The following is a 27,214-nucleotide window of genomic DNA, read 5'->3' on the forward strand; positions in this document are numbered from 1 at the left end:
TTGTAAACATAAGACAAGTTCTTCCCAGATATAATTCCACTAAAATCAGTTGAGTTATATCAGGGTTGAAATTGTTCCAATATTTTAAATTATTCTGACCTCCATAAAATGATGTAATGGTTCATAAATCAAGAAACAATAACAGAAGAGAAAACTGAAGATAATGCGCATAAAAATGAAATGTGATTGTGGTTTTACTAAAGATTTGTACTGAAATTGGGTGAGGAAATATAATAGGTACAACTAGGGACTACTAGTTCCATCATTAACAGGAAATGTACTGAACTGAACTGCCTTATTCACTCAGGGTGCAGATACTTTCATAACAGTAACTCATTTCTCAAGTATGCACCAACCTGCACTCTGATTGGCTGTGGGCAATTATTAGCCAGAGCACAGAGATTTGCATAATAAGGGTATGGGTATTTTTAATTACTTATAGTGATTAAGTAAATTGCACTACTGTGGTTGACCACTAGAAATGTCTGTGTAGACCTTCTGGGTTGATTTCTGACTGGAAATCCTCCACGGCCCAAGGAGAGCTAACCACAAAGAGCTTCTCCATTTTTTCCATCCCACTTCAATCCCACAAGCCACAATGCCCTGATCTCCTAGCTAGTTTCCACAGTGTCTGGAGACCAACAGGGAAGAATCAAAGCTTCTGCTCCACCCATCCCATTGTCAGATTGCTCCTATTCTGCAATATTTTTCCTGCATTATTCTCTGATAGAAAGATGCTTGCATTATTCAGCTATGTCAGGGATCGGTAACATTTGGCATGTGGACCGCCAGGATAAGCCCTCTGGTGGCCAGGCCGGTTTCTTTACCTGCTGGGTCCACAGGTTCAGCAGATCGCAGCTCCCACTGGCCGCAGTTCGCCGCTCCAGACCAATGGGGGCTGCCGGAAGCAGTGGCCAGCTCATCCCTCGGCCCGTGCCGCTTTCCATAGCCCCCATTGACCTGGAGCGGTGAACCACAGCCAGTGGGAGCCGTGATCGGCCAAACCTGTGGACATGGCAGGTAAACAAACCGACCCAGCCCACCAGGGGGCTTACCCTGGAGGGCCAAACGTTGCTGATTGCTGTTCTATGTAGTGGAACAAGATAATGCTTGCCCAATGCTATTCCAGTATATGCAAGGAGGAAAGTTCCTATCAGATTCAGTCATCTTGTTTCGAAACCAAAAGAAATCCAGAAGTGATCATTAATCTTTGTACAATGGTGTCAGGATATCCTGGAAAGTAAGAATCTTGTCAGATTCACTCATCCAGCATCTGAATCAACATGATACTCAAACTAGAAGTAGGTGATAATCTATATCAGCCAATCTGCACTCACACTCATTATAGGACACTTTGGGACAAACATATATGGCCTCCTGCCAACCACCCACAGCTGTCAGCCTCCTATACCTACACCTCAGGAACCAGACCTGCTCCCATTGAAATTAGGTGCACACAGATTAATCCAAAGACCTTCCACTCTCATCAGTGGAGATTCTCCAGATTTACAATGGTGTAACAGAGAGCAGAATCTGGCCGATTGACACTTCTGCTATTTTATCAGGATCTGGCCCTTACTTACAGGTGGTCAGCAAAATCAAATCAAGATTTACAACTCCCAGATTAGCCCTTGGTACACCTATAAACAGAAGAGTGTATTTAAAGCACATTTTAATGTTAATTTACAGGATGTCTTCCTAATTTCTTAGGTCTCAGAAGTGTTTCCAACTGCCAGCTCCCACTATGGTCATCATGCCAGGATGCAAAATCTAACTGGGGCTTATTTGTTCGATGTTTGTACAACACCTAGCACAATGAGGTTACTCCCGATCTTGATTGGCACTTCTAGGTGCTATTGTAAAACAAAGAACAATAGTAATGCATTCTCTTTGGTGGCCTATCACTATGATGAAAAACAGCATTCATGCTGTCTACAGGATTAAGGTAAGTGACTGTTCCCTTCCCAGTATTCCATAGATGTCCTAAATCTTCTTTTCAAATAAAGGACATGTAGTAAGAACCCTGGGATGAGTCCTGCATTCCTTACCTTGACAAAACTTTCATTGAAGTGAATGATAGTTTTAATAACTCCCTAAGGACTAAAGCCAAGATTTAAATAATTAAATAATTAAATAAATCAAAATCAGTGCCTATAAACAGGCCCCTGCATAAGTGGCCTGATTTTCAAAAGTGCTGTCACCTAACGATTCCCACTGAAGTGCCCAGCTCTTTTGAAAATCAGGCTGCTTATTAAGCTGCTATGTGAGGATTTAGAAGCCTAACTTGTAGGCACAGAATTTTGTAAAGCTTGGCTTTTAGATTATGGCCAGCTGACAATTTTAAAAAGCCATGAAATACTGGGGGAACCTGGGGAGGAGGGCAGGAATTAAGCTAAATTGCTATCAGTCTGCATGCTCCAACGCTGTTCGATGGTGAGTTTGCAAAGTACACAATGGGACATCACACTATGATGGAGTCTAGGACTGGGAAAGAACAACACTTCCCAGGCATATCAAAGGAGGAAAGCAGCAAAAATTTACATTACAAGTGTGCTGAAATGCCCCTAGCCTGCTTACGTGGGGCACTGAGTGCTCAGTCCAAAGCTCTCATTTTTTGTTTTTAAAAACACTCCTGGGTAAAGAATCTGTACACAAAGCTGTTCTCTTAACAGCAACAGGACAGCACCTTTGCTTTCCTTTTTGCAGTTTTGCTTTCAGACAAAAGTGAATGTAAAATAAGTGAGGGAGAACAAGTCCCCTGTGGGAAAACTTGTAGAAATGATCCTGAGAAAAAGCTCTTGTAGTTTCCTCCAAATTCTCTCATTGGAGCTGTAGATGGGATTTGCTCCCCTGCAAAAGTAGTACTGAGTTTGGCTTCCAAACCCCAGTGTCTCTGAATTTGCTCCAGGGCAGTGGCTCATTAATGTGTCTCCTGCAACTCTTTGCAGCACATGGTATTAAAACACTGTGTGATTTAACTATTAATCAAAGTTATTAGCCACCCAGGATGCTTTTACTATGTTATTGACCAATTAAGTTATCAACCTGCACTAAGTTAACTTATTTGCTGTGAGAATATTTGAGAGAGAGAGAGAACTATATTAAATGAAACAATGAATTTACACTACTGTGGCTCTTCTGCGTAATGTTGATTGCTAATTTGGCTCCTGAACTACTGAGGTCTGAGTATCACTGCTCCAGGGCCTTCTGGCCTATGGCCTTAACTGTTTAAGTAAAATCATCCAATAAACTAGCTCTCCATAGGATTTCAGAAATGCCTGTATTTATTCAGTTGGGTAAGAAAAACAGACATTGTTGAGCAGGAGTCCTGCACGGAGGAGGCAGAATCCCTAAATTTGGCCCATCCTGAACAACATATTAGGTATCTCTAGAGAACAGGGTGAAAGAGAATATATCCTCCCCACTCAGGCTATGGAACTATTCTGAGTCGGCTACGATAGCCTAATAGCTCATCCTTCCCCAATCTGAAAGTGCTTTGAATCTTGTTGCTTACACACGTTACCCCACCCACTCCCACCCATGCTGTGAATGCGACAGGCAAGGAATCCCTGCAGAGCTGGGCTCTGTTATAAAATGAGGTGCATATCTACTATGTAGCCTTCCTTTTGCCCAAAGCCATCGCCCAAAGTCCATCTCCAGAATAGCCACACCATTTCCAATGCCATAGGGTGCTCCACAGCTGCAGAGGGATGGGCTGCAATTGCCCTGCCCTAAAATGCTGCCTTTATTTTAGAAACTTGTTTTCAGCAAATAGAATGTAGCCCACCTTTTCAAAACACCACAGCATCACATTAAATTTCTCTAGCTTTCCACTAAGTAATTGATCAATATTAAAATCTAACCAGACACTTTTATAGCCACTAGCTTTTCATTACTTGCATTTGTTTTATCTTCCGACTTCATTCTAAAAATCCTTTGCCCTTCACACCCATCTTTCGGCTCATGAGACCATTTTGTTAAGCATCTTTTGACGTCTAAACAGAGAGCAAACCTGAAAGCCATTAAGAATGGAACTCTTTTATTGCACATTTATTGTAATTACAGAAACCTTTATAAAAGCAGCTCCTTTTCAAGCTTTGGATGCCAGATCTACCCAATAGGTTGTAATTCCTTCCTGCACTTTGTTAGACTTCATCCATCTGCTAAGTCATATAAACATATACCACCAACATACATGGCCCACATTCCCATAAGTCTCCTGGAGTAACTGGCTGGCAAACAGATTTGTTTTATTGCGATCAGCTTTCTTTTTTCCAACAGATGACCTTGTATAGGGTCTGTGTAATAAACTGTTGTGGGTAGAACACTGACATTTATGTCAGATTTCTGTTCTCTCATTTACACAGTGTGTCTTAATGAACTTTAAAGTGATACCAAAAATATCAGTGCGCTTTGGAATCACAGAATGTTAAAGTTGGATCCTCAGCAGAAACAACACGAATGAGGTAAATTCACATAATTTTAAGCAACAGTTTAGCCCTATATGTACAAATGTCCAAGCTACGGTTGCTGAAAGAGGAATAACTTAGAGCTTTAGTGAGGTTGAATTTTCATCTACAATGATATTTTAACACATTTTGATTTTAATAATATGAAGTATTTTTGAGTACTCTGAGGAGAAAGTACAAACTCTGCTCATGACCACTTGCCTTGGCTTTTCTGCTGTAAGTTACGTCTTTTTCCCAAGCTCATTTATTTTATTTATTTATTTGTACATTTCCTACATTTTAAACTCTGTAAATCCCAGGCACAAGCTAAACACCAATTTTTATTGGAAGTCGCTAGAGAATATGTGATCTGTCTCCATGCAACAATGTACGGTTCAACTATTTTTGTATTAACACAACTGCACATTGTGACATTTGTCCTATTTGTAAATAACATGTTATTTCCATATGATATGATACAATAAATATGCAAAGTCATTCTTGTGACTCTATTTCTGTGTAACTATAAGCCCATGGACCCGATCTTGAAACCCCTACACAAGGCTAGATTGTGGCTGGGTGTGACATGCAGTAACATCTCCCCACTGCTTAGCAGCTGCCTGAAGCTCAGTCAACAAACTCAGCTTTCCACGAATAGAGGTATGGCTAACTGGAGAGGGAAGGAGTGAGGAAAGAGGCACTCTGCATGGTACAATCCCCTTTCAAAGGGTCACAATTTACAAGGCCACTTGCACAGTGAACTACGACTGTAGGAAGCAACAGCAACTCCTCCTCTCTGGCTTTGACACACCAGAGGAGAGTCTGAACTAATGGCAGGTGGTAAAGGACATCAATGAGAAAAGAAAATGTTCCATCCACCGCTGCCTGTGCTAATGGGAAGGGTGGATATCAGGGTGCCTTTCAATGGCGAGCAGTGCAGCATGCCAGCCTCGGCATGATCTGCAGCCCAAACTCCCCGCTGCTCGCTGGCTCTCCGAGGCAGCCCGTTTTCTCCTCTGGACAGGAAGAGGCGGTCCGAAGAATAAACGTGATCATTGGTCCAGAGTCTAATTTTGGACCAGTTTTAAACTGGCATAACTCTATTAACTACAGTGAAGTACACTGGCACAAGCGAGAACAGAATCAGTTCCATTTTTCAATAGACTACAGCGCTCACCATTCAAAAAGAGCACCATTTACCGGGCCGCTTTCCTTGTTTCCTATAATTAGAACAGGATATAACACACTGAACTAAAACAACATGGTGACAGTCATTGTACCAGAAACTAGATTTGATTTTGGGTCAACCATTTTGGAGAAAGTATTTTAATGCTATTACAGCCTTCGTTTAAGGACTGACAGCGAACACTCAAAAGGGGTGCATTTAAGAAAAATGTAATTTTTATGGAATGTTACACTTAGGGCCTGATCCTGCAAACCATCCACACACAGAACTTCCATTAGCCTCATTACATTGAATCAGCCAGGAAGTTTGCAGCACTTATTATGAAAGCATATAATGATAGATGTTAATCAGTCTGCAAAATTCAATGGACAATTTCTGCTATGGTAATACCACAGAATGAATCTTCCTGTCTTCCCTCAACTAGGGCCCATATGCAGAACTCCTGTTAACTTCAATAAGAATTCAAAATGCAAAACACTTGCAGGATTGAGCCCTTGTTAAAACAAACAAGCAAAATACCCCAACTATTTCATTCAGATAAATCGTTACTGCAAAGGGCAAAATAGTGCATGCATTACCAGTGTTCATAAGGTGAATAATGCCAAACTGACATCACTGAAAGCTGAAGTACTCAAAACAGATACCTGCACAGCAGATCCTTGACTGGTGTGCTTTGTCATAATTTCGTTTAAGTCGTTATAGCTATGACAATTCACATCATGTAAAGATGGCCCCAGCATAGGTGACAGCAGTACAAATTTAACCAGGCTGCCCTATCAGCAGCATACCAGTATCTCAGTCTTGATCTAGAGCACGGGTCGGCAACCTATGGTACGCATGCCAAAGACAGCACACGAGCCAATTTTTAATGGCACGCTGCTGTCTGCTGCAGACCCCAGCAGACAGCAGCGTGCCACTAAAAATCCTGCCCGGCCCGCTCTTCTCCGCCCTCCCGCCCACCGCTCTCTCCTTGCAGGACAGGCAAGCATCCCCCTTCCCCCCGCCTCTTCCCCCAGCGTGCTGGGTTACTGCCCCTCCTTCTCTCCCTCCCTGTGGCCAATCAGCTGACGGCCCTTGCTACAGAGGGGGAGAGGGAAAAGCGGAGCTGCAGCGCACTTGCGCTCTCTGCTCCGGAGACCTTGGGGAAGGGGGGTGGAATCAGGGCATATCCCCTCCAGCCCCCTGCCGTGAGCCACTCAGGGCAGGTGGCTGGGAGCACCCCCACGACCCCAGCCCACACTCCCAGCCCTCCGCCCTCACACACCCCCAGGCCTCTGTCCTTACCCCTGCACCCCTCACAATGCCAGCCCTGACTCCGGCACCCTACTCACACACCCCCAGCCCCCTGCCCTGACTCTTGCATCCCCCACATCCTCACCTCCACCCTGAGCACCAAACGGGAGTTCCTGCACACACACGCACACACACACACATTCCCACCTGCACCCCTTGCACCAAATGGGAGCTGCCCAGGTAAGAGCTCCACACCCAAACCTCCTGCCCCAACCCTGAGCCCCCTTCCTCATTCTAGCTCCTGGCCAGACTCTGCACCCCAACCTCCAGCCTGCTCCTTCATCCCCAGCCCTGTACTCAGTGCACTCCCGCCCTCATCTCAGTGCAGAGAGAGGAAGAGAATGGCTAGAACCAGGGAGAAGGTAGGTACCCACTCTATGTGGACAGGGCCGGGACCCCAGACCAGCAGCGGGGCTGAGTGGGGCCAGCAGCCGGGACCCTGGCTGGCAGGATCCAGCAGTCGGAACCCCAGACCGGCAGTGGGCTGAGCCGTTCAGCCCACTGCTGGTCTGGGGTCCCGGCCGCCGGCACTGCTCAGCCCGCTGCCGGTCTGGGGTTCTGGCTGCCTGCCCCTTGCCAGCTGGGGTCCTGGCCGCAGGACCCGCTCAGCCAGCTGCCGGCCTAGGTGAATGGAACCCCAGGCCGGCAGCGGGTTGAGCGGGCTGGCAGCGTAAGATCAGCATTTTAATTTAATTTTAAATGAAGCTTCTTAAACATTTTGAAGACCTTGATTACATACAACAATAGTTTAGTTATATAATATATAGACTTATAGAGAGAGACCTTCTAAAAAACGTTAAAATGTATTATTGGCATGCAAAACCTTAAATTAAAGTGAATAAATGAAGACTCGGCACACCACTTCTAAAAGGTTGCCGACCCCTGATCTAGAGGGACCACCTAGATGGTGTGCTGGCAATGTAGTGTTCAGTCTCCATGCTGATTCTGTTCTTGGTCTCTCTGCTGACACTATTAACAAGAGCCACCTATAGTAATATTAAGTTTTTGTAATGAGCATGGCTGATCACTAGGAACTAGACTAGAACCAACACTTTCCACTGAACAGCAATCATATGGTAACATCTTCTAGTTACTACTGAACTGTGAGAAGATTTGAATTAGCAACACCATGGTGAAAGATTTTGTAACTCATTAAGAACTTCTTACACCATTTAGTTTTCCTTAGCAATTTACATTAATTTTAACATTATATATTTAATAAGTGATTCATATATTATCTCAGTATAAAACTGTATGCAAAACTCATGAACTTGCAGTAAAATAGAGTGAAGTATTTTATAATTCCAATATCAATACTGTTCTGTTGCTGGATCTCATTTTAAGATATAGTATATATAAGAAGTATAACCTTACCATTGTCTTCAATGGAGAAGTAGATGATGTCACTGGTAGAACTATCGCCCTCTTTCAAGACATAGCTGATCTTCATTTCATCAATATCAGCTGATAAATGAAACATGCTAAGTGAATCACCACAGCATTTTACTGCAGAATATAACACTTACCAATAGATTTTGAACTTTAGTATTTTAATTTAGTAAACAATATTTGATAACATTCTCATAAATTACTAATTGTTTTTGAAGAATAATATTTTAACAATGTTCTTTGTCAAACAAAGAAAAAGCCAGTTTTAGAAGATGTATCACTTTAAATTGTATAAACAAGAACTCAAACTCTATCGCAGTAGCATTAGTTCCTACCATGGTCCTTGCTCTGCAGTTCAGCAGTAATTAACCTGATTATTAATTTAAAGCTAAAAAACTAACTTCTGTTTTGTTTTAATCTGTTCTTTAATATAGTATTTAAAAGTTTAAATTAATTGCAAATTCTAGTTTTCAGAAACCCTTCACCCATTATAATGAGAATGACTATGCTACACCTAAATTGTACATTGGGGAATAAAAATTGATCCCCATAGTTTTGTGCTTTAAAAAAAAACAAAATAAAAAAAACCCCAACAACCTGTACCACACAACTATTTCAAATGACTGGGTATCAGATGAAATAGTGGGAAGTGTGGAAATTTTAATTAATTTTACTTTATAGTGACTATTTCTGAATTTACTAAAAGTCTGATTCAAAGCTCACTGAAGATCTTTTACTTTTGCTTCTTCACACACAAGAAATAAGTTGACAGTTTCAGTTTTAAGTGAACATTCTTTGTGCATCTTAAAGTACCCATTTCTTCATACCCAACTCAGCAATGCAAATGTCCTGGATCTAATGCTACCCTGCCATACATGGGTGTTAACTCATGTGGACTTCAATAGCAGTGGTACCTGCTTGCCTCATGGTTGATTTCAGTACTTTTAGTTAAACTGAAATCCTAATTCTTTACAGGTGTGGAACATTTGTGTGGATGGTGTGGATTGCACTCTCAGCAAATTTGCGGATGATACTAAACTGGGAGGAGTGGTAGATACGCTGGAGGGGAGGGATAGGATACAGAAGGACCTAGACAAATTGGAGGATTGGGCCAAAAGAAATCTGATGAGGTTCAATAAGGATAAGTGCAGGGTCCTGCACTTAGGACGGAAGAACCCAATGCACAGCTACAGACTAGGGACCGAATGGCTAGGCAGCAGTTCTGCGGAAAAGGACCTAGGGGTGACAGTGGACGAGAAGCTGGATATGAGTCAGCAGTGTGCCCTTGTTGCCAAGAAGGCCAATGGCATTTTGGGATGTATAAGTAGGGGCATAGCGAGCAGATCGAGGGACATGATCGTCCCCCTCTATTCGACATTGGTGAGGCCTCATCTGGAGTACTGTGTCCAGTTTTGGGCCCCACACTTCAAGAAGGATGTGGATAAATTGGAGAGAGTCCAGCGAAGGGCAACAAAAATGATTAGGGGTCTGGAACACATGAGTTATGAGGAGAGGCTGAGGGAGCTGGGATTGTTTAGCCTGCAGAAGAGAAGAATGAGGGGGGATTTGATAGCTGCTTTCAACTACCTGAAAGGGGGTTCCAAAGAGGATGGCTCTAGACTGTTCTCAATGGTAGCAGATGACAGAACGAGGAGTAATGGTCTCAAGTTGCAGTGGGGGAGGTTTAGATTGGATATTAGGAAAAACTTTTTCACTAAGAGGGTGGTGAAACACTGGAATGCGTTACCTAGGGAGGTGGTAGAATCTCCTTCCTTAGAGGTTTTTAAGGTCAGGCTTGACAAAGCCCTGGCTGGGATGATTTAACTGGGAATTGGTCCTGCTTCGAGCAGGGGGTTGGACTAGATGACCTTCTGGGGTCCCTTCCAACCCTTATATTCTATGATTGTATGATTTACAGCTGAATTGTAAACAAATTTTACTACATTAGAGCTTGAAAGATTAACCGAAAGACTTTTAAGTAAAGTGATAACAAAGAACGAAAAATCTGGAATCATGCAGATTTTCAACCTAATAGCTTTTTCTTCTTTCTCTAAATCCAGAAACAAAGGTGGCTGCCTTCCCCCTTTTACCTTTGTCCCTACTTTGTTTAGGAATCTACCCATGGGAGGTGGACCAGAGATCTAGGGTCAAAGCACTTCTGGGGCCAAATTAAGACTTGATTCTCCCCCATAAGAGATGAGTAACTCCACATTGCTATCAATGGGAATTACTTATGTCCTGTGACAGAACAATACACACCATCAGTAAATCTCCAGACATTTTCATTTTTACAGATGGTGAAACCAAAGCACAGAAACGTGGAATGACTTCTCATAACTTACACAGCAAGACAGGAATAGAGGCTAGGGCTACAATTTTCAAAAGTATTTACTTGATTTAGGCTCTGAAGTCCCAGTTTCAAATGTGATTTAGAGTGATTTAGGCACCCCTTTCAAGTCTCATTGAAAGTCAATAGGGCATGTGCTCCTAAATCACATAAAGACAGGTTTCAGAGTAACAGCCGTGTTAGTCTGTATTCGCAAAAAGAAAAGGAGTACTTGTGGCACCTTAGAGACTAACCAATTTAAGCATAAGCTTTCGTGAGCTACAGCTCACTTCATCGGATTCATACTGTGGAAAATACAGATGTTTTTATACACACAGACCATGGTGCCACAAGTACTCCTTTTCTTTTTTTGTAAATCACATAAAGTATGTCTACACAGCCTGTGGAAACAAACCAGCAGCAAGCCTCCCAGCCTTGGTCAACAGATTCGAGTTTGCAGGGTTCATGCTAGTGCTCTAAAAATAGCTGCGTTGACACCACATTGAAGTTGCAGCTCAGGTTCTGAAACCCACCACATCTCTAGGCTTTAGAGCTTGAGCTCCAGCCCAACCTGCAACTTCAAAGTGCTGGCTACACAGCTAGTTTTAGAGCACTTATGTAAGTCCCACAATCCCAAGTCTGTTAACCCAGGCTCACAGCACGGGCTGTGTAGAGAAACGCTCAGGTGCTTTTGAAAATATTACCCTGTGCCTCCTGATGCATTGTACCAGGACCTGACCACACGTTAGGGATGTTATCAAGTCTTGCAAGTAAGAAAGAGAACTTTAGGTTAAGTGTTGGCAGGTAAAACAAGCCTTTCAGCTTCCTTTTAAAATGTATTTATTTGTAATTTCAAGGCTACCCATGTACCTTGTAAATGGTTTAAGATCTTTAAGTTTTTGTCATTATTTTTAAAAGACAATCCAGTTTAACCTTAAATTACCTCATAGGTGAGCAAGTGAATTGTCTAAGGTATATTCCTGGATCTAAAGGCTGTAAATGAATAAATCCATTATCACCAACCTTGTGTAAATGTGTAAATGCTCTCATTTCCAAGGCCAATATTCATGATGAATCCATGGTCTGGGCTATCTGTGATTTTGTACTTCAGCAGTTTGTGTGGGCTGTCTCGGTCTTCTGCCTTCAGTGACTTGCTGGTGATCAAGAAGCCCAAGTGTCCAGTCGGAAGGTTTCTCAGAGTTGGGGCACCTTTGTTCACCACTAACTGTGGCACCCCATTGTCCAGGGGATTGATCTGGATCTTCAACGTCTGGGGTTGATGAGTCTCCAGAATGGTGTCAGGGAAAATGTAAAAGTCTGTGTGGGTCCCGTCAGTCACAGTGAACGAGAAGCTATCCTGGCTTGTTTCTGTACCATCATGTCTATAGCTGATCAGATTCTCATTCAAATCTAATTTGGTGAAGCTGGTCACAGGATAGCTGCTGTTATATAAAATCCAGCCATGGACAGGGACCTGGGTAACCGTGAAACGGAGCAAATGGTCAGGGGTGTCCTGATCTTCCACAGTCAACTCAAAGGGGGTAATCAGTTTGGTCTTCCCTTCCTCTACTACAAGGTCATGGATAGTCAGAATTGGCTTTTTATTGTCCACGTCTGTAATGGAGACTCTGAAGGTGCGGAAGACCGGATTATAGCCATCTGTCACTTCAAACTCGAAGCTGTCCATCTTCACCTCATCCTCTGCAGTGTGGATGTAGTAAATCTTATTGCCAGCTAGCTGGAGCTGAGAGAAGGAAGCAACAGGCACCCCAGGACTGTCTGAGCTCTCTAAGTGCCCTCGGCTAGGGGCCCGGGTGATGCCAAAGCGCAGGTTCTCATCAGGGCTGTTAATGTCACTAGTGCTGAGCAGGTCAGTTGTGAGCGTCACCTTCCCACCCTCTTTCAGAGTTACCCCTTTGTTAATCACCTCAGGAAAGACTATGTCAATGCCGCTGATGGTAATATAAAAGTATCTGTCTATCAAGGGGTTAATGCCATCAGTGACATCAAATTTAACCAGGTCACGGACCCCTTGTTGGCCAGTATGAGCATAACGGATAAAACCATGGTCTATATCATCCTGGGTGAAGTTCATGCCCACTGTAATATTGCCTAATGGCTCCCCGCGTCTGCTCACATGCTGCAGAAGACCCTGCCTGGGTGCCAAGCGGATGATGTAGGTGAGGTTCCTGTCTTCTGAATCTATGTCTGTGGCTTTAAGATCTCTGTTCGTGATGACCTTAGACCCACCAATCTCTATCTCCAGCCCATCGTTAATAGTCATCCGAGGGGTCTCATCATCCATAAGGATCACCATGATCAGCACTTTCTGTTCCACTGTGTGCTGGCCATCACTTAGCTGGACTTTGAAGCTGTCCTCTTTAATTTCGGAGTCATCATGCTCATAGACAATGCTGGAGGCCTCCTGGATCTCCTCCATTGTGAAGTTGCGGATGGGTATGGCACCAGTTGTCAGCTGCTGCACAATTTGCCCATGCTTGGGGGGAACACTGATGAAGAAGTGCAGGTGGTCTGGGGGAAGATCAGCATCGGAGCCATTGAGGATGGGCGTGTCAATAACCAGACTCATCCCCTCCAGCACCACAAACTCACGCACGGACAGCTCAGGCTTTTCATCATTGGTAGGGATGATGATAATGGGGAAGAAGTGGTGTGGGGAGACGTTGACGCCATCAGAGCAGCAGAAAGTGAATCTGTCCTCTAAGGGCTCCACCCCCTTGTGGATGCTCTGAACATAGCTGATATGTCCCAGGTGAACATCTTTGATGGAGAAGGTGCTAATGGCAGTGCCAGCCCTAGACTTTTCAGACCCCGGGGCTGGAGAGATGTTCTCCAGGTATCCAGAAGTGGACTGAACAGTGATGGTGCACAAAATGTCATCTATGGGAGTATCCACATCCTCCACATCCAGTTGCTGCTGGGCCAGGGCTTTCTTTCCTCCCTCTGAGACAATGAACAGCTCGGGCCCCACAATCACTTTAGGTGCAATGCTGTCCACAGGCAGCACAGTCACAGACACACATACCCCTTGCACCGTGCTGCCTCCCACCACCCACTCATGGGAGAGGTCAGAGATGGTCAGATTGAAAGAGTCATATCTCTTCTTCAGGCCAATCTCTCCACCAGTGTGAGCATAGACTATTGTCCCACTGATAAGGTCTTGCTGGGTGAATCTCTCCATGGGCACCCGATTTACCAGAATGTCACCCAGCTTGGGCGGATCCTTCACAAAGAAAGTCAGTGCCAGATCATCAGTATCTTCATCTGTGCCCTGGAGAAGGGAAGTAGTGATCTCAGTGACACCATTTTCTAGCACATCAATAGAGGGTCCCAGCAGCTCATTACCACCAGGTAGAGTGATGCTAGGCCTTTCATCGTCCACTGGCTGCACAGTGATCCTAACAATGATTGGCACATGGTGAATGCCATCACTCACTTCCAGTTGATAGAAGTCATTGGTGGACTCATCACCACTGTGCTGGTAGGATATACGCCCACTGGCAATATCATCTAGCAGGAAAGATTCCCCCTGGACCATCAGCCCCTCCAGGTAGCGCAGGTGGCCATGCTGGGGTGCCTGGTTTAAGATGAAGACAATTTGGTCTGTGTCCGTGTCCTGGTCAGTGGCATCCAACTGACTGGTGGTGAGAAGGAAGCTGCTCCCCTCGAGCACAGTGAAGCCCATGTTGGTGATCTGGGGTGGCTGGTTGTCCACTGGCTGCAGGAAGATTGTGAAGGTCCCTGGCACAGAGTTGCTCGCTGAGTCCTCTACACTGTAGTTAAATTGTACCACCCTTGGGGTGATACCCAGCTCCTGGTCAGGAGGCCGGTATGCCACCTTCTGATGGTTGACCTGGGCTTGGGTGAACTGAGTAATGGACACCAGAGGGTTGTCAGCCAGCACGATCTCTCCAGCCAGCAGAGGGTGGTTCTCATCTATGTCAGTTGGGGGTGTAAGCAGGGTGTATTTCAACTCGCTGTCATCTGTGTCCAGGTCAGTGTAGCACAGATAGCGCTTTCTGAATTGGGTCACCTGGTACTCCAAGACTGTCATCTGTAGGCTAGTGCCTGGGTATAGCTGTGGGGGCAAACTGTCTACTGGTTGCACTTTGACGGTGAATATTTGCTCCCCAGACTGGTTAGGGGGCTCATTGTCATCCTGGAGGCGGAACACAAACTGGTCTATCACAGGACTGGTGCTATGGGGTCCTGTGTGCCTGCAGAACAGCCTTCCATCCAGGATGTCCTGCTGCAGCCATTCACTCACCACCTTCTCATACACACCCTCGCTTTCCACAAAGGGCCATGAGGAGGAAGCACCACCAGCCTCCTCCATGTCCTCTTCCCTCTCATAGGATGGTGGTGTCTCTGCCTGGCACAGGAGAAGCTCACCCAGGCAGTGGGAGTGTGAGGCGTGGGCAGACTCCTCAGGGTCCTTCTGAAGTATAAAGCGAATTGTCGACTCTTCAGAATCAATGTCAGTAGCGCTGAGAACGAAGGGTGAGATCTGGACAGCCTGGCGCTCTCTCAGCACCAGCCCAGTGTTGGCGTTGAGCAGGGGTGGCTGGTCATCAACAGGGGCGATGATGATGGGGAAAAGAAACTCCACCTGGTGCTGCCCGTCCTCCATGAGGAACACGGTGTTGTCACTGTAGCTGTGCTCACTGCCATCGTGCTGGTAAACTACCTGCCCAGCCTCCAGCTCGGCTGCTGTGAAGTACTCGCGGCCGGGTGGCGCGCCCAGTACCCTGAGCTCGCCATGTCGCAGGCCCCGTGTCACCCAGACCTTCACCTCGCTCAAGTTGTCCTCATCGCTTATCTCCAGAGTGCCAGACAGAGGCCTCGACTGCCCCTCAAAGAGCATGAGCTGGGGGCCAGCGGCTTGGCTGAAGGTAGCCACTGGGGCTAGCGTGTTCATGGGCTTCACCACCACCATGAAGGCAAAGGGCTGGGAAGAGGCGCCCTCAGGGTCCAGCACCTTCATTTCCATCTGGAAGATGCGCTCCTGGTCCGAGTCCACAGTGGGCGGCTGGTAGGCGATCTTCAGCTCCCTCAGCTCCCGCTGGGTGAAGGAGGTGAGGGGCCGGCCGGGCTCGTCGGTGCTGAGCAGGTAGCCCCGCAGCCGGAGATCCTCGCCTTCCCGCCCGCCGGGGCTGGGGCTGGGGCTGGGCCAGGGCGCGGTGAGGCTGAAGAGCAGCAGGTCCGGGGGGCTCTCCAGATCCTCCGCCGCCAGCATGTCGGGGGTGAGGGCGGTGAGCACGAACTGACCCACCTCGGCCACCAGCAGCGCCGCGAAGCCCAGGGAGGGGGCCGTGTTGGCCGCGCCGCCCCGCAGCCGCACCGCCACCTGGAAGTACTCCGGCTCCGCGCCTGCCAGCAGCTCCACCCGCATGGGGATGGCGTCGCGGCGGGACCAGGGCTCGGCCGCCGTGTGCTGGTAGCGGATCCCCGCCCGCAGGAAGCGGCCGCACTCGCTGCTGTAGCCGGGGGGCAGCGGGCGCCCGTCGGAGTCCACCAGGCGCCCGTGGGCGGGCAGGGGGGCGCCGCCGCCCGACGGGGGCCGCGCGGTGAGGCGGCAGCGACCCTCGGGGAAGCCCAGCACGCTGGCGTCCAGGGGCGGGCTGAGCCCCAGCCGCGACTCCACCTCCAGCGGCAGGTGGCGGCGGAGCAGGCGCGGCGGCCGGGCCAGCACCTCCACCGGCAGCGCCAGGGGCAGGAGGCGCGGGCGGCGGGGCGAGCCCGAGCGCAGCTGGAGGCGCAGGCGGTAGCGGCCGGGGCGGGGGGCGCCGTAGTGGGTGTAGGTGACCTGGCCGGGGCCGAAGCGGCAGGGGAAGCGCCTGGGGGAGAGGGCGGCGGGGCGGGCCCGGCTCTTCGCTCTCCAGCGCCGTCAGCTCGCACGTCTCCCCCGGCGGCACGCGGATCGCCAGGTCCCGCGCCGGGTCCAGCGCCACGGAGCGGCCGCAGGGCACCCGCAGCCCCCTGCCGGCCACCAGCAGCCCTCCGCCACCGAGTCCCGGGGGCAGGAGGAGAGGAAGCGGGTCCGGGTCCTGCTGCGCTTCTCGCCGCGCCGCCAGGCTGCACAGCAGCAGCCCGGCTATCAGCACCAGGCAGTGATCACTAGCCATCGCCCCCTTTAGCCGGGGTGTCCTGCTCTGGGAGCCCGGCTGCTGCACCGGCTGGGGCGGCTCCGCGGCAAGGTGCACTGGCCGCCTGCTCTTCTAGCAGCTGCACGCGGGGCTGGGCGAGCGGTGCGCTCTGTTCTGCCCCAGCCGGCTGCAGGTACGGAAGAGAAGCGGGCGGCAGCTCCTAGCACCGCCCCGGCGCAGCCTGACACAGCTCACCCGGGGACCCAGCGCCTGCCCTACAGCCTAGAGGAGAAAGCAGCTCCTGCACAAACTGACCCAGCCCCCAGGAGACAGGAACCCTCCTGCTGGGCTCTGATTTTCCACTACAGGGACTCACTCGTCTCTTCTGGGACTGCAGTGACTTCAACTGACTGGGGCTCTAGTCCCACCACAAATGGCTCTAGGTTAGTGTGTACCCCCCTAGGGCACAAAGACTTCAGTTTATTCTCTGATATACTAATCTCTCACCTCACATAAGATGGTTTGTTGTGAACTACAGCTTCCCCATGCTTCCTTGGATCAGCTTTCAGAGCCAGACTCTGCACTCTGTTTAAACGCAATGTCTCTACCTTTACACAGGTGTCATTAAGAGCAGCATAGGGCTTTTCATCTCATCTCCTTCAATCAACTAACTATGTAACTGTACTATGATACAACTAATACTAAGCTCTTACATAAGAACCACAGCTGAAAATAACTAAGCTTGCTAAGTGCTGTCCAAATTGGGGAGAGTGACACTGGACCTGCTTCAAATCCCTTATTATCATAAACATCTTTCTCTGACTCTCCAACAGTGTTTAAGGAACAGGAGGGCATTCCAGACAGTTTTTTTTTTTTAAAAAACCACACCTGGTACTATCAACGCCTTTCCATACAGCATGCTATACATCTGGAGAAAACATACTTGCCCCTTTCCTAGTTTGGTGTCAAGTTCCATGGTGTGTATATTAAGAAGTGAAGTTTTGAGCCTACTTTGGAAAATTTCTGTTGCCTTTGACAGGTTTCAGAGGAACAGCCGTGTTAGTCTGTATTCGCAAAAAGAAAAGGAGTACTTGTGGCACCTTAGAGACTAACCAATTTATTTGAGCATGAGCTTCCGTGAGCTACAGCTCACTTCATCAGATGTTATACCGTGGAAACTGCAGCAGACTTTATATACACACAGAGAATATGAAACAATACCTCCTCCCACCCCACTGTCCTGCTGGTAATAGCTTATCTTTGAGTCACTATCTAGTTCTGCTAAACAAACACTAGCAAATCCACATGAGACAAGGCTGAGATTTTCAAACTATGGCATTAGGGAGGGAAGAGGAAGGCTTGAAAAACCAATTTACTGAATGGCTACTCTTACAGAGACAAGAAGGATCTTACCCAAACATATGCAACCATCATGACAAACTACTGTAAGGGCCTTTTCTGTAAATATTGGTACGCAAATTACATTCATGGTGGTCTTTTTTTAAAATAACAAAAATCAAAAGCAAACATGCATTTAGTGATCACTAAAGTTATCACAACATTATGTGCTCAGTTTTTCTTAATTATTAAAATGGAAAGAATTGTAAAATCATATTTATGTTTTATGCTTTATTCTGTTTTACTGTTTGCAGTTTGGATAGTGAAAATAGCCTGGCCAGTGTTACATTTTCAGTAAGTTTCTTGTTAATTTCACTTTCCATCTTCATGTACCAGCTCAATGCTAGGATTGCCTACAGGGAAAATGAATGTTTATTTAAATCAATTTCCATTGGAATAAAACACAGTCTTCATTTTTTAAAAGCACATTTTTAACAAGGTTTTTGACTAGATTTATCCTAGTACTATTCTGTTAAGGGGACAAGAGTATAAAATACTTTTATCATTATATTTTATTTACTTTCTGTAATATCCTCTTAAGAGCTTGAAGAAAAAATACTAAAAATATTAACCCAGTTTATTTTCTTTAATGTTTGCCCTGCTACTGCTTCCATTTAAATCAATTGGTCATTTGCCATGGACTGCAATGAGACCAAGATTAGTCCCTATAAGTCTTTGTGTTTTAAAAAAAAATTTTTGGTCTAATTTGTGGTTTTTGCAGCAGAAAAGCTTTCAAAAAACTTCTAGTTTGTTCGTGTAGAAGCTGTAGGGAGCACACTGGGAGACCAGATACTACTTTTATCCAGAGCTTTATACAATTTACTGCTTCTGTTAGTTTTTAAATTTGCCAATGGTGATGTAAAGAGTAAAAACTTTTCCTCTCAGATATAGCATTTTAAGGTACAGTAGGATAAGCTATAGTTCTACACACTCCTTGGAGTGTTCTTTGGAGTTAAGACTTCAAGATTAAAGCATGGTTGGGAGCAATCAACTTTTATTGGGATTTGCTTTTCAGTGACTTAAAGCTGTACATTGTACATCAATATATGCATAAAATTATTTGGAGAGAGACAAGGTGGGTGTGGTGATATTTTATTGGACCAAATTCTGTTGGTGAGAGAGAGCAGCTTTGGAGTTTACACCCGAAGAAGATTATTTGTAATAACGATTGTATTAAGAATGCGATCCAAAATGAAGGCCAGATCCTGCTCACCGTCCTCACACAAGTAGTTTCACTGAATAAGGTGCTTGAATAAGGTGAGCAGGGCTTGGCTATTATGTTGTCTACTATTCATCATATAAGCAGCGTTCCACGTAATATGTGTTGTGTGATCAGGGAATGTGCAGAATATATATTAGTCAAGCATTAGGAAAAAAGTATATAAAGGGCCTGTCACCACTGTGTTGCTCCAGTTGTACACCTGTGTAACTGACTGAAAAACAGGTGTACCATAGTGGTGAATCAACCCCTATATTTTCTTGAATACCTATCTAGCATCTATATTCTACACATTCCCTGATTAGGATCTAGTTTTTTTCTTTATGTTCTTCACAATTTTTGTTTCTTTATGTTCTCAGATGGAATTAAACAATAAAAAAAAAAAAACCCTTAGAGCAGCTCAAGATACAGGGTCAGATCCACAGCTGGTGTAAGTCAGTGTAGCTCCATTGACTTTAGTGAAGGGTCTGGCCCATCATTTCTAAGGAAGGATGAAGTAAGAGTAACACCTGTTTTGAGGGTTTAGTAAATGATAAAACATGTCAGAGGAAAATAAGATACTGACACAGTGTTCCAAATCTTCCCATGGAGAGTTAAACTAGCCGTGGGTGGTGGTAAGAAGTTCTTTGCAAGCTAAGCAGGAAAAATGAAAGTATTTGCCAGTCTTCTCTGATGTGAATCAATTATGTTGTTTTCTTATGACTCTAGTACATTTTGCTTTTTGTTGTGAAAGCATTGCTGCACAGAAATAACTTCTAGGAGGTGGCTAGGTAGAGTAATCCATTGTGATGACTCTGATGTACTACTGGGCTGACATTTCACAACAGACTACCATGGCAATTACAAACTGCAGCCCAAGTGAGCAGAAAGGTCTTTAACAAAACCTGATTTCTGGTAATGGACCGTGTTGTCACACTGCGATTCTTTTTCATAGTCACCTTGATGAACAGGCATCAAGCTGATCGCCAGAAAGATCTCTGAATGTACAGAACGTTATTTGTTGCACAAGTAGGTATGACCCTCTTAACACTGAAACTGAGGAAAGGTCTTTCAATAGAGGTAGCTATTTTGTAGCACTACAAAATTCCAGATTATAAACCAAATGCTACACAGGTGTCAAACTGAATGGACACTGGAATGTCCAAAGATACATCTCCTTACCTATTTTAGGAGGTGTTGAAGTACTCTCAACTGACATTCATCAAAAGGTCTGGTTGTCTGAGTAGCGCATTGAAGTGGTGCTTCCATATTAGCCTTGGTTCATGTCTTCTGAATCAGGATAATACTCAGCTTCCAGGCCCATTCAAGCTTTCCATAGATCAAATCCCTCTTTATACAAAATGTAATGAAGAGGTTTGTTGGATGAAGCTCTGCTGCAGTATTTGTGTTTTAGGGAGGGAGGCTTTATTAATGGATATCCAGAATAGAAAAAGTACCAAGCAGTCTGAAAAATAAAAAAGGTAGAAGAGGCATGTAATAAAAGATATTTCTAAATTTAAGTGTAAATATGGAACTATTTTCTTTTGCAGATTTTTTTAGCTAAAAAAAATGAAATCCCCTTCTTTTGGGAGTGGTAGTATGAGCTGATCTTGGTGCATAGATATTATGACATGAGACGTTCCTAAAATAGGCAAAGAGATCTCAATGCAGGGTAGCAGCTTCAGCCATTGCTTTATGAGGATGCACACACTGGACATGTTTTCACTTGAGATATCTTTCACAGCAACTAGGACAAAATCAACATAGCCCCCATAAGACAATAGGCAAATTCTGCCCGAGGATGTGCAGGTAGGGCTCATATTAACTTAGTTGGGAACCACACATAGCCATTTGAGAGCATAATTTGTCCTTTTTGCTAATGATATTAGGACAAGATGAAAAAGTTTATCCTGGTTTCCAAAGCCTGGTTCCTCTGATTGTAGTATCATAGGCACAAATGAGATTTCAAACTCTAATGCCTACACAGCAAAGAAAAAACTGAGCCCGGAAGGCCACACTGCAATGAGCCAGCCTGAGCCCTGTGAGCCCAAGTCAGTTGGCATGAGCCAGCCATAGGTTTTTCTTTGCTGTGTAGACATATCCAGAAACTCCATCCACAGGTCGGGCCTCAAGGTAAGTGATAAGCATGCAGCTGTCAGGGCCTTGCTTTGTTAGCATTCTCTTTCCCACACTGAGTAGAGGAGGTTGTTGATGCATGCTATGTGAGTGGTCTCAACTGACATTGACCCTTTGACCACCACCAACTTGAAAAAATGAACTGCAGTAGCTCAGTCTCCATTTTAAGTGCTAAAATCCTCCATTCCCCACCTTCCTTGCTGATGAAAATCTTTGACTTGTCCCCACAATTACAATGCATCCTAACCTTCTTTCCCTAATTGCAAAGTCTCCCATGCAAATCCCCCACCCAGCTTTCAAACTGACACACCTAGATGTACTATACAGGTTATAGATGTTTGCCAGAGCCCCAGCAAACTTTAGCTCTCATAGGGTTTGCAAATTCCTAGTACTAACCCTGCTCCTACATCAGGACATTTGGAAGTGTTTTTAAAAATTGAATTCTCAATTCTGAAACAAAAAGAGATACACATTAGACAAACCACTTTTTTTTGTTTTTAAAAGGAGTGTTAAGGAAAAGTTAGCACATGTGACTCCATTTTGGTTTGGGGCCCACCATTGTCTAAAAGCAAGCACATCATGCACCAGGAGGAGTGTTCCTTAGATATTGCATTCCTGTGAAAATTCTCCTCCTTGTCTCCAGCCTGCCTTGACTCCCGGTATCTGTTCTTTGTCAGTCCCTAAACTCCCTATCTCCTGGCCTTTGATGTGAGGCCTCCCATCCTGATAATAAAAGTTACTGATGCATGGCTGTAGGACCATGCTGTGTAATTAACATACTAGTTTAGCACGAGGAATGCACCAAGCAGGGATAGGTGGTAGATAAGAAAAGGGTTTGTTTATTGGCTAAGGTTTCCAATGCACGAGAGCAAGATGCTTTGCTAAAAAGTATATAACCTTTGTATAGTCTGTATTCGGGGTCCCCTCCTGGCTAGCAGGGGGGCACCACGCTCGAGCGTAATAAACTTGGAGTTTTTTGGGAACGCGGCAGTTGTGGACTTTGTTTATGTGCCTCAGATTCAAACTGTGCGTGTCCTACCAGGTGTAATTCACAACAGGAGTACATTGTGTACATCTGAAACGTGACCACAAATTATGCATGGTTACCTGACTGAGATACATAAAATTTTTGATAAACTGTTAGTCTTTAACTGACTAAGACCCCATCCTGCAAAAACTTACATTTAACTTTACACCTTGTGGGTAGCTCTATTCTGTTCACTGGGATTACACACAGTGCACATGTCTTTATAGAATTAGGGCCTAAGTATGTAGAACAGTTTCAGTGCTATGCACATTGTATCCATTAGAGTTGAGGATTATATGGTTTTCTTAAAAGAGGGGACCTGAGCAATAATCATGAAAATAATGCACTTTTTCTAGCTTTATCTGAGGAGATCAAACATTTCACCTAGCACCCCTTTAAAGTAGATAATGAAAGCACTGTCCCCTTTTTAAAGAGAGGGAAACTTGGACACAAAGGAGCAAAGTAACACGCACAGAATCATACATCAGATGAGAGCTTGTGGACTAGAACTCAGGTTTTCTTATGTACAGGCCTGTGCTCTAGATACCACAGTTTCACATGCAAGGGCCATATCATTAGAAATATGGATGTCAAAATCCCTCCCCCCTGGAAGTCTTCTTCCGGTGTAGCATCAATAAGTCAAAGAAAGTCACCAAATTGGCTGCAGCAATGACACACATGAAGGAGTTAAGAGGGCATTTTAATATTTAACAACTATAACTGATCTTTAATGTATGACAAGCAATGTACTTAAAATTGTCTGCATATCCAGTATAGAGTATGTTTATGTGATGATATTTCAGATCCTTAGAGTGCTAAATTTATTGCTGGATCAAGCAGGTACAATTCCATTAAGTTGCAAAGGGTACATATACTAGCTTTCAATTTGGCTCAGGGTTTTGGCCTGTAATCTTCAGTGTGTGAGCAACATTATGCGTATGTCCTTTCAGCAAAAGGAAAAACAAATGCCTAGTACACTTGTTTGTATTGCATGATGTTAGGGCATATTGTATCATGTGATTTATCTAACTGGATATGAACGAATGAGAAAAGGTAATGTAAAACAGAGGTTGTGTGTCATAGGTTGGGAACCTACATGCAGAAGGCTTGCCACCCATGTAGCTTGATGAGAAGGTGAGCATCCGAGATTAGGCTGCTGGAGATCTGCAGGATATGATTCAGTTTGTATAGAATTCTGGTAGAATGCTTCTAAAATCCCCCCCTGAAGTGTTCTATACTGGGAGCAGCTGTTGATTCTCATAAAGTATATGTAATTAGCTGCAACAGAGTTTATTTGTAAAATTCAATAGTTGTGTAAGAGTCTGGTATGGACATGGTACAGTACATGAAAACTGGATAATTAAGTCCTGAGTCTGAAAACCTTATGCAAACACCATCACTTTTATACTTTGTTCAATTGACGGCACTATGCAGAATTATAGGGAATAATTAAAATGGTGTCTGAAGAGCACTGGACAATTTGGCAGCTTTCTGGTGGGACTTTTGCAATACCTTTGTCCAAAGTTTACAACTTCAGTAGATTCTATTGGGTTCTAGTAAACAACAATAGTTTTGGGTGCTGTTTTCTTTCCCCCTTCTGGACAACTCTCTTCAAATCTTACCTTAAAACGACCCATTTTCTCTTTAAAGATTGTATATTGGAATAAATTATTTTTGTATCTTACAGTAAAAGTGATCAGACTATTTAAAGAGAAGAGTGGAGAGGACAGATCTGTAGATGCAGACCTGGGTCTTTTGAGAGCATTTCCACTATGACTAAAATATTAAAATCGAAATATAACTGAAAATGCGTAACCCACTGTAACGTGACAGGGTACACACAAGCTGTGGAAGTGATAATTTAGATCAGCTGTCCACAGATTACTTTCTGTCTGGTTTAATAAGATGTCAGATTTACTAGTGTCAGTGATTTAGGACTCGTAACTCTTTATCTTTCCTGAAGCTGAGTTTGTTAACCCGATACATGAAGAGCAAGACAAGAATATTATGCATATAAGTACTTCCTATTTCAAAACCAGCATTAGGTACCTCTAATCCTAGTAGCGAAAACCGCAATATGAAACACTGCAGTACCTAACAAATTGGTGCTGTTCTGAGCAGCACTGAAATCAAAGGGAGTTGCATGTGGGCATCTCAGGGTAGAGGGAAAAAATTAACTCCCAGAAGTGAAACCCCCAGAGAGGACTGGAAACTGACTCACTGACTGTCAAAAGGGTGGAGTCTGGTCCCTTTGGAATGATCAGGGGAAGAGGGTGGTGACCTCAGGAGACCACTGAAAAGAGAAAGGCATTGCCAGTGGAGCAGCTGAAGCTCCATTAGGACTGTGCTATCATGGAAACCTTCTGAGCTGCAACCTTGGGGGTGGGATGGGGAGGGGGGAGACAGACATGGCCCTCCACAACTTTTTACCATTCTGTTTTATGCCTACTTCAAGGTGGCTGTGGGACCCCCAAGGAATGTGTGTGGTTGCACCCACTGGTGGTCCCCAGCTTCTCTCCATGGTGGTGCTCCTAGCCTGTAGGAAATCTCGGATTTAAAAAAAAAAAAATGTTGAGAGCAATAGCATTATCGGATGTCATCATAACCATAGAGCTAAGGGTAGCCTAGAATTTCTCCTTATCTGTAAGGGGTTAAGAAGCTCAAATAACCTGGTTGGCACCTGACCAAAAGGACCCATGGGGAAAGAAGATACTTTCAAATTGTGGGTAGGGGAGGGGGGGAGGCTTTGTTTTGGTGTGTTCTCTTGGGAAGCAGAGAAGCATCAGGTCAGAAAACTCCTTCTCCTATAAACCATCCTAAGTCTCTCATATTACAAATTGTAAGTAAAAGCCAGGCAAGGCGTGTTAGATTATCTTTTGTTCTGCTTGTGAATTTTTCCTTTGCTGGAGGGAGGTTTATTCCTGCTTTTTGTAACTTTGAAACTAAGCCTAGAGGAAGTTCTGCTGTGTTTTTGAATCTTTTGTTACACCATAAAGTTATTTTCCATCCTGATTTTACAGAGGTGATTTTTACTTTTTTTAAAAATAAAATCCTTCTTTTAAGAACCTGACTGATTTCTTTATTGTCCTAAGACTCAGGGGTTTGGGTCTGTGATCACTTTGTAACCAATTGGTTAGGATATTATTCTCAAGCCTCCCCAGGAAAGGGGGTGTAAGGGCTTGGGGGGAATAGGAACTCCAAGTGGTCCTTTCCCTGATTCTGTGTTAAATCACTTGGTGGTGGCAGTGTACCGTCCAAGGGCAAAGAATTTGTGCCTTGGGGAAGTTTTAACCTAAGCTGGTAGAAATAAGCGTAGGGGTTCTTTCATGAGGGTCCCCACATCTGAATTCTAGAGTTCAGAGTGGGGAGGGAACCCTGACAGATGTTGACAGTTTCCATGGCTTCTGAGGGGGGGTGATGTTGAGGATGCAACTATCCCCCCCAACCTCTCCCATCTATACTAGGAGATCCCTGAACATACAAGCACCTTAGACCCACAGAAAAATTTTGAACAGGTCTTAAGTGGAGAATAAGTACATCTGTTTTAGCACAGTTCCTGTGTTGAGCATGTATAGGAGCCAATTTTGACTGGTACTTGGTGAACTTCCAGCTCTTGTGTGCGTGTGCAGGTGACCCTGATTTTTTGGGATAGAATTTGGCTGACAGCATCTTGACCTAATGAACATGTCTAATAAGATTATGCTGTAAACTGAGAATGAAACCACCACTGCTTGCTTTTACTTTTACACAATTGACTTTCATGATACTCTTATTCTCCACTCTAGTTATAAAAGCACTTCTCCAGCTGTCATGTGATTTCAGTGTTGTTAAGCTTGTGTTAATAGATATATTTCCCTCCCACCTGGGAAAAAAAAAGTTTACTTTTGGAAAAAAATTGTTTTAAATACTTAATTTTTCCTTCAAAATGGTAAAAATTAATATTTTTTCATAATTGGTCTTCTGGTACAGGGAAGGAATGTATTAGATTCACAGTTTAACTCTTTCACCCCAACTACTACTTCTCTACACATATATAAACAGCACATCTTGTATTGATGCTCAGGGAGTTTGCATCTTTTATCACTATGCACATTCATTTACTTTTCACTTTACACTGCTTTCAATCACTGGGCGTTCAGTAGGTTTATTAGCACAGACAGACAGACAGACACAGACACAGAGTCTACTTACCAGCCATGAGGCTACATTTGCTTTCGGGGTTGCTCAAAACACCAACGATCTCGTGATCTGCCTCGTCCCTTTGTTCTGTTAGCTTTCTCTCTTCATCTAACAGATGGCTGTTTTTCTCTCAACACAGAAACCCAAATGTGCATAGAAGTATATTACACTAACTGTAGTTTCAAGTAAAGCAGATAGTCCATAAAATGATGACACTTACAGTATACCACACTACCTACATACTGTAGATGCATTTTAAAAAGCAACTGATACAAATATTTCGGGCTCAACAGCTTTAACATTTAAAACAAAATCAAGGTGTTGTGATGAAGCAAAATTGCCAAGATCCATACATTTAAAACAAAATTAGGTAATTAAATATTTTAGAACTACACACTGGTCAGTTCTGTGAATCCTAACTCTCACGACTGATTCTTATTAACATGAATAGTCCCATTGTCTTTGAGAATATGGATTACTCCCACTAGTAAGAGTACTAAGGACAGGGCCTATGTTACTAACCTAAA

The 27,214-nt window shown here is 44.6% G+C and overlaps 1 protein-coding gene and 1 long non-coding RNA gene across 2 annotated transcripts in view; both read right to left on the bottom strand.

Annotated features, from left to right (window-relative positions):
- The window catches only part of FREM3 (FRAS1 related extracellular matrix 3), a 115,726-nt gene extending 99,565 nt beyond the window's left edge, over nt 1-16,161 (bottom strand). The window contains exons 1-2 of the mRNA XM_048847009.2: nt 11,666-16,161; nt 8,302-8,391 (exon numbers count right to left, since the gene is read on the bottom strand). Of these exons, the coding sequence (XP_048702966.2) occupies nt 8,302-8,391; nt 11,666-16,055 (4,480 nt within the window). The 5' untranslated portion in view covers nt 16,056-16,161. The remainder of the gene's footprint in view (nt 1-8,301; nt 8,392-11,665) is intronic.
- A 2,229-nt stretch (nt 16,162-18,390) lies between these two features.
- Nucleotides 18,391-27,007, bottom strand: LOC142071889 (uncharacterized). Its single transcript, XR_012668097.1, has 3 exons — nt 26,700-27,007; nt 20,528-20,810; nt 18,391-18,500 (listed from the first exon to the last, which is right to left on the bottom strand). It is a non-coding gene; the product is annotated as an uncharacterized LOC142071889 (long non-coding RNA).
- Between the last annotated feature and the right edge of the window lie 207 nt (nt 27,008-27,214).

Source organism: Caretta caretta, chromosome 4, assembly GCF_965140235.1.
Source record: "Caretta caretta isolate rCarCar2 chromosome 4, rCarCar1.hap1, whole genome shotgun sequence".
NCBI classification, from domain to species: Eukaryota; Metazoa; Chordata; order Testudines; family Cheloniidae; genus Caretta; species Caretta caretta.